Source organism: Cupressus sempervirens, chromosome 9, assembly GCF_028749045.1.
Source record: "Cupressus sempervirens isolate cs-2001-9-10 chromosome 9, ASM2874904v1, whole genome shotgun sequence".
Taxonomy (NCBI): domain Eukaryota; kingdom Viridiplantae; phylum Streptophyta; class Pinopsida; order Cupressales; family Cupressaceae; genus Cupressus; species Cupressus sempervirens.
The window spans coordinates 177283927-177292406 of record NC_143126.1 but is presented as its reverse complement, the minus strand read 5'-3'; the positions used below and the strand labels follow the sequence as shown (position 1 = coordinate 177292406).

Genomic DNA, 8480 nt, shown 5'->3' with positions numbered 1-8480 from the left:
TCTTGAATGTTGATTAGATCATTTTTCTTGCTGGCTAGAGCTAGTGTTAGATTCCTTCTTCCAAATCACAGCTCCAGTGATCTCCATAGGGAACTAAGTTGAAGTGTTTGAACCACCAAATTCATTGACTTGGGTGTCATCCACTTCATGATCTTGGTTTGCATTCTCTGGAGATTTTGGTACTCATTGTTGCCTCATTTTTTTTCTGATATTGTCAGCTTTGGCTTTCTTTTCAAATTCAATTCGACCTATGTTCATATAGTTCTTAGAAAGATGTCCAAGTTCTATACAAATAAAACATCTTTTTGTAGTGTCTCTTTTCCTCATATGATGTTTCACACAATTTTCTCCAATGTGCCGAAATTCACCATAGTAGTGACATTTGCACCATGTATTGTAATCGCATCCAAATATTGCTTTCAAAATTTGTTCTACTGGGTTCTATTTCTTGGTTTTGCACTCTGGAGATTTGTGTCCTTGTTTCTTGCAATTGTGACATTTTCCTTCAAACTTAGGTTTCTTTATGCATTCACTTCCTCTATGATCACACTTATTGCAATTGTAATATTTTCCATTGAATTTTGCTTTGCCATTACTCCAACATTTGTTTGATGTATGAGCTATCTTACCACAATGACTACAAGTAGGTCTTTGATTCTTTTGAGCTCCTCGCTAAGATGATTTGCCTTCTTTTGTGTATCCTATTCCATCTTTTCCTTTGTGTCTATGCTAACTTTGTTCATTTAATTGGTTCATGCTTTCTTGAGATTTCATTATTCTTTCATAGGTTTTTTTTTAAGTGTTGAGATCATTCTATAGTCTTTCATTCTCTAATCTTAGATTCATAAGTTCTTCATTTGCATTGGTGAGTTGATCAATGAAGTATTCTTGTTGAAGGGATAGTAGTTGGATTTCATTGCTCTTTTCTTCTATCTCTTCTTTGGCTTTGTCTTTCTCTTCCATGACTTCACATAATCTGACTAGTTGAATTTCTTGTTCTCTTTTAAACTTTCTAACTTCTTGAAGATTGGAATTATTTTCTAATAGATCTTTGATTGCTTCACCAACTTCATCTGAATTTCTTTCAGGATACATATCTTCAATTCTTTCTTCAATGTAGAGATTGTCATCCATTTGTACTGCAAGATCTTTCCTTCTTTTCAATGATTGAGAGAGTTGCTCCTTTGCTTTCTTTAGTTGCCCAAGGGCTAATTCAAGATCCAACATTTCATTGTCAATAGTCTTATCTAGCTTGTATACCTCTATTTCTTTTGATATTTTCTCAAGCTATTAAACTTCTAATGTGTGAACCTGATCAACTCTGATACTAATTGTTGGAAATATGAGGTAGGCAAGGTTATTGAGAGGGGAGGGGTGAATCAAAAACCAATATTTTTTTTATATTGTACTTCACCAATTAATCCTTCATATAATATTTTGATCTAATTGCATGTATGAAAGAATGAAAGCAAATAAACATTCATAAAAATTTGACACAAGATATGGTGACCCAAAAACCTTTAAATTAGAAAGTAAAACTGGGGTGGGGATGATACCCACAAGCTTTAGTATTGCAGTATAAAGTTAACCTCTTAAGGCTTACAATTGACCACTTTGGGCGATCTGCCCTGTTAAGAGTAATAAGGACTATGAGGTCCACCTTGTATAAGGATTTACAAACATACAATGAAGTATGCATTCGGTTAAGAGATTTAGCAAATACTATTAAGTCTACCTTGTTAAAGGATTTGGTTGATGCACTTGTTAGGATGAACCAACGGCTGATCTCTGATCTATAACTCTAATTTGTTGGTTGAGATTCTTTGTATTACAATGATCACCTGACTGTGATAGATAATACTTTGTTGTCCATTATATTGCTTGTAGCCTTCTTTAATTTGCACTTGTACTCATCATATACTCTCCACATTCATACTTGGATATGATACAATGTATTACATATATACCAATCCAAATTACAACTTACTAACGTCGGCTACAATACCAATTACATTATAATTCACAAAGTCGGCCTAACTGTTGTAAGTCGAGTTCTAAAGACAAATTTGATGATGTTCTGATACACGACAAACACTGTCAATGCTCGGCAATCTTTGGCACTCAGTTGAACTTGAAGCTTGGTCCATACTAATCACTTCCAAGTAGCTTGAACTTGGTCAGCACTATGTGACTTAGTGAACTCTGAGAAACTCAGAAGCAACTAGATCACTAGGTTGGCATTGCATGACTCGGTCAACACTAGATCCACTTTGTTAACTCTGAGAGCTCGGTAGATATTGTTGGACTTGGTTAACATACTAGAGCTCAGTTAACACTATGATATTCTTCACTTCCAATTACTAGCTCGGTAGCCTCTGCTATGCTTGGTTTACACTAAACTTTTTCTATGAAGCTCGATAAACACTGTGTAGCTCGGCAAACACTGCAAACTAACTACTTAGCTTAGGAACAATTGAATCACTTGGTTAGCACTACAAATTGAATGATAAGCTCAGTAGCAACTATAGAGCTCAGTAGTAATGTAACCAATTGACTAAGTGTTGAATCAGTAATAGAAAAATTGACCTTAATGTCAACAGAGTGATGCAATGATCAATTGTGGAGTGTTTGGATCTGAAACCTACTTTTCCTCTAACTCTTTTACCTTCATTTTTTGCCCATTTGCTGATTCGACGCCTTAGTCTCTCACTTACTGCTCTCTTTTCTTTTTACATAGTAATTTATGTAAACATCATTTTCCATTTTAGAGTCAATATCACTACATATGTATACACCATTTTTAATTTTAGTGTCAATATTACATAACATATTAATTTTTTTTGTTAAATTAAATTATAATTTTTTATTAATTATTATTGCTTTAGTCAATTTTCGAATTAACTTGGGTAATTTGATCAATGATAGAATCATCAAACTTGTTATTCTAATAAATTTTTTTTGCTAATACCATATTCCTTTGTAATCCACTTCATGCTTTTCATAGCTAACAATTTAGAGTAGAATTTGGACATACCATATAGTAGTTAGTCAATAGGCTTTCCTTGTGACGTTGCTTGCAACCGAACTTTGCCTCACACTAGATATGGTTGACTCACAACAGAAAACTACTACTGAAAAATGCTACTATTGATAAATGGTTTTAGACACTCGAACACCTAGTTCTTATTGGTCTAATCATTTTGGTGAATGTAAGAATATTTAGAATGAGCTAGAAAGACACTAAATTTACTATCATCATTGTGTTGTCCAATTTGTGAGTTGGAAAAGTACTAAATTTATTGTCATCGAGTAAGAGCAAGAAAGATGAAAGGGAAGGAGAAGGGACAATAAATATGATGATCATGGTATGTGTATTTGAGGTGGAGGCTACAGATGGACCACACTTGATTCACACCTTGAGTTGTATTATATTGTCAAGGTAGCTCATAAGCTCCAGCCTAGAGTTCCTATGCTTGTCGAGCAAGATGCCAGCCATAACGAGCTCTTCTACTTGTAAGGGCATGTGCATATATATATATATATAGTGTATGTTGTTAATTTCTTTGGTAGATCAAAGCCCATGTTTTCTACCATTTGCATACATGTGATCTAGTGTGGCTAGCTTTCATTGTTTTTTGAAGAACAATGAGTGAGCATTGAAAATGCATAATCCTCACACCTTGGCAAAACTATTGGAAGCCATGACAACTCAATACAGATGAAGAAGGTTTTGAAAGCTTATGGATGCAATAGGAGCAAGAGGTTGACTCCAAAATCAATAAATTCTTCATCAACTATACAACAAAATCAGAATGGTGGGTATGAATTTAGCAGACCAAAGAAATCAACTCAAGATATACCACTCTTAATAACTATACACATATTTTATTTGGATACTACTTCATAATGATCATATCTCTAAATATTATGTGAATTTTTTATTATTTTTAAAGTAAAATTAGAATCATATATTAAAGTTGTTAATTATAATTTATAATTTTATTATGCATGCATATAACTATTATATATTAATATACAATTGTATTTAAAATAATATTTAAATTAAATTAAAATTTGGTTAATTATATCTTTCTCAAGAAGATGAAACGAGAGAGGGTTTAAGTGTTAAGAATACAACAATTTTGTATTTATTCTCATGCTATGTTTTTTAGGAGGACATACAACAAGCACAATAAGACACTACTATAACTTTAGCTCTTTCAAAATAGATGCTACTATGTGGATATGAGCAATGTTAGTATGCTAATAGAAACCAAATTTAAATAAAGTTTCTACAAACTAAACAAAATTCATAAACTTCAAGATAGACTAAGATGAGCTCTCAATTGAGAATATGAGCCATTAATGGGCTCTCTCAATGAGAAGCTCTCTTGTTGAGTAGCTTTGTCTAAATAGATAGGATGTATGCTCAAGCTTTATGCTTCAAAAAGGGCTTCAAATGGAGTTAGAATTTGGGTGTGAGTGTATGGTTTTGATGTAAAATGGCTTCTTAAAATGGCATTATGACTTTACTTCATGGATTGTGTTATTTTGCAAAGAGGAAGGATCCAATTTGTAGGCAAGAGGCTTGAGGGATTGAGGGCTAAGATGCAAGGATGGGAAAAAGCTCATGGAGGGCTCAGATTGCATGAGAGGAGAGCACATTGATTGTGCTTCCTTACAACCAATCAAGGAGTGACACATGTCACATGGTGAGAGGATGGAGGAAAGGGGAAGGATGAGTCAACAAAGGAGGCTCAAAGGATAAAATCTTCATAAAGACCCTCATAATGGCTTGTAAGAGCAATAAAAGGGCTTGGAAGAGTCATTTATGGCCTAGTGGGCTTCATAAAGTTTTATGGTTGAGATATTTTGAAGGAGATGAGAGGAATTTCGACTTGGGCTTGATTAGGAGGGTTTTAAGCTTACTTAGGATTGTGCAAATGATTAGAGGATGGATTAGGATGGTTTAGGATTAGATTAGGGATAGGCAAGTGGATGGCATTTAATGAGGGTGGGTGAAGGAGGAGATATTTATTAACTTTGGCTTGGGTTAGGAAGTTTTAACTCATGTTTAGGAAATGTGACAAGGTTAGGAGGGGATTAGGATTAGTTTTAAAGACATCTTCTAGAAGAGTCTAGACTTTGGATGAGGATGAAAACTTTCTAGAAGAGTCTAGAACTTCTTAGGATGAGGTGAAGACTTTTTAGAAGAGTCTAGAACTTCTTAGGATGAGGATAAATTAGACTTTTAGGAAATAAATAAAGTTTTATTTATTTCAAGGGTTTGGGTTGAGTAGATATTTATTAAAACTTTTTTAATAAACATGAGGATTAATATTTAATCTTAATTAAATATTTTGAGTTGGGATTAGGGGTAGGAAATGATGGCATTAGCCTTTAATCAAAATTAAAGAAGGATTAGAAGATTTTGGAAGAGGTTAGTGGTCTTAAGGAAATTGGCCAAGTTTTGGGCAAAAAATAAATTTTTTATTTATTTTGAGTTTTTGGTCAATTTATTAATTAAATAATTAATAAATAAAAAAATAATGTTTAAATAAGATTTAAACATTTTTGGGAGAGATTCCTTAATTAAATATTTTTAATTAAGATAAAAGGACTTAATGGCATAAAAATAAATAAATAAATTAATTAATTAATTAATTAATGATGATGTCATCAAGAATTTTTCATACAATAAAAATGCTTTATTTTCTAAAGATTTTTAGGTGTCTACACTATGCACAAGAATGACTTATGTATCAGCTGATAAATATTTGGAGATTGACATATTTTTGTTATGTAGATCTATATTTATGCTTTTAAATCAAACACCTATCGACGTATCCTTCCACATTCTTTAGATGAAGTGCTAGTTACTAAACTTACATGATGAAGCGACATGAAATCCCTTGAAGAATTGAAATACTCATTTCGATATTGATCTTATAAGGTGGATCCCACCAACACCCAACTTTGATATACGTTCCCGTGATCACGTAACATGTAATGATGAAGTGTAAACAAACATACAAGGAAAGAAGAAAATTGCTGGACGTAGAGTCACAAAAATGTGGTATTGGCCCCCACCATGCTTCCATTAATTCAGAGGAAAAGTCGTAATCGAAGAAAAGATGAGATATTTCAAGCAGGATAAGATGCTGACATAAAAATATAAATTTGAGGTTTATGTGCTGTAGAGTCTTTATCAATCCCCTTCTAACTTACTGACTTTCCACGTGTAAAAAGCGAGACTAATCATCGCATTTGAATACCATACTCTCTTCCGGACCCCACAACACAACCCGTTGCTCAACAGGCTGCCACGTGGACGCATAAAGGCCGTGTCGTTCCAGCTGTGATTCTTCGCCAGCCACAAGTTTTTCCACGAATATATTAGTGGAATCAATTTCATTAATTTTAGACTTAAGAATGTTATTTTAACGCAGTCATTTTTAACTAATTTCCATGGCTTTACTCGGTGTGGAAGGATTGATAAGCTTCATACCTGATGCTTGATTCGGCTAAGTAACCGTTAACGAGAAAATCCATACAAATTAAGAGCATAATGCCTATATAATGATGACTGATTGGGATAGGTAGCCTTTAACGAGAAAATTGTAGGCCAAACATTTGCACTTAAAAACCAATTCGTATAATACGGTCACCATGATTGTGAGCCTTGAACACGTGGTTGGACTAGAATGTTAAGTTTCAGACTTTTTTTATTCGCAAAATCGAGCTGGACTTCATAAAGTCCGGCTTATTTTTCGGACACCTGTCAATACATTTTTATATATTTTTATATTGTAAAAATATATGTACTTTTGTTAAGAAAAATGAAAATTTATCCCTATAAAAATTAGTACAGTCCAAACAAAACAAGAACAGATGTAGACGTTTAAAATTAGTTATATGATTTGATTCATTAGTTTAATTCAAAAATTGACTCTAATGAATAGAGTAGCATCGTAAAAGAACTAATAAACATTGCAAGGGGAGGCTTTGTGCGGTGTGAAACCTCTTACTGTGCAAAAGTAGAGAACCGATTGCACCAGAGCCACAAACTTAACACACTTTACTCAAAAGCAGGGCCACGTGGAGGTTTTCTTTAAGGAAAGCCATCGGTGCCACCTGCCATCGTTTCTTGGCCACAAGTTTTTCATTATAGTAGATAAAAATTCATTGAACTTACTACTCTTGGACGTTGGAAAACATTTTCTTTTAGCGCGCCATTTTATAAATTGCTATGGCCTTGGTATGTGAAGATCCTAAGGGTGTGAAAGCAAGCGAGGCGAGGAATGAAGGAGGCGAAGAGAGGAAAGATGTGAAGTACAAAGGTGTGCGCCGCCGGAGTTGGGGGAAATGGATATCTGAAATTAGAGTGTCGAAGAAGAAGAGCAGATTATGGCTCGGCTCATATGACACTCCTCACAAGGCCGCACGTGCCTACGATGCGGCGGCTCTCTGTTTGAAGGGTGAATCCGCCGTCCTCAATTTCCCTCACGCCGCCCACACTCTGCCCCGCCCCGCTCAATCTCTTCCTCGAGACGTTCAATCCGCTGCTTCGGAGGCGGCGCAGTCATTCGAGGAGCACAGAACGCTCTTGCTTTTTCCCCACTCTTCTAAACCACTTGAAGAAGAGGGGGAGAGTCATGAGACAATGCTGTCAAATGGGGAAGTGGGGCCCGGCGATGATTTGAGATTTAATGATTCGCCGGACATGATGGAGAAAATGGCGGAGGCCCTTCTCGTCACACCTCCGCGAATACACGAATACGACGACGAGAGTAAACCAGAGCAGAGACTTTACCCGCTGTGGAACGATTGAGTTAAAAGGAAATTATTAGATGCACAGTTACACGGCCTTTCTGTTACTGAGAGAAATTAGTGGTACTTTTTTAACTTAAAACTTGTAATGATGGTTCTTACGTTAAAGTGCGGGATGTAAGGGCATTATTCCATCGGTCGACCCCACTGACAAATTGTTTTTTTATGATGCTTCCCCTGCGACCGTGTTAATTATTATTAACTATTCGTCGACGGGGAGATTGTCCGGCGAAAAAAATGCACTGCACGAAATTTTATTAAATACAATACGTGGTCGTAATCGACCCGAAAATCGGAGCGTTTTCTGTTTTGGAGCACAGCAGAAATACTCTCTTCCTTTGTAATTCAGTTTTGATAAAGAGGAAAACAATTAAGGCAATGCTTGCAAAATCCCATTTGCTTTTCATCCACCTGTCAATTGTTTCTGCCCATCGTTTTCTCGCTTGAGCGATCAAAGTGGGTTTGTCGTATCTTTACATATTTTGCCGCGTGGATAACTATGGTTTGACTAGACAATGACTGATTGGATAGCAGAAGAGTTTTTAAGAGGTTATAGCAAATTTGTGCTCTTGCCGGGTGGTATGGGGCAACTTAAATCTATCTATATATGTAGTGTTTTTATCGAAGCACCATAGAGAGGGCCTTGCGAT

General features: G+C 35.3%; 1 protein-coding gene across 1 annotated transcript; it reads left to right on the top strand.

Annotated features, from left to right (window-relative positions):
• Window positions 1-7222: 7222 nt before the first annotated feature.
• Window positions 7223-8223, top strand: LOC149538056 (ethylene-responsive transcription factor ERF039-like). The gene has a single exon (XM_089802302.1). It carries the CDS (start codon window positions 7250-7252, stop codon window positions 7829-7831), a length of 582 nt encoding a protein of 193 aa, XP_089658428.1. The 5' UTR covers window positions 7223-7249; the 3' UTR covers window positions 7832-8223.
• The last annotated feature ends 257 nt before the right edge of the window (window positions 8224-8480 follow it).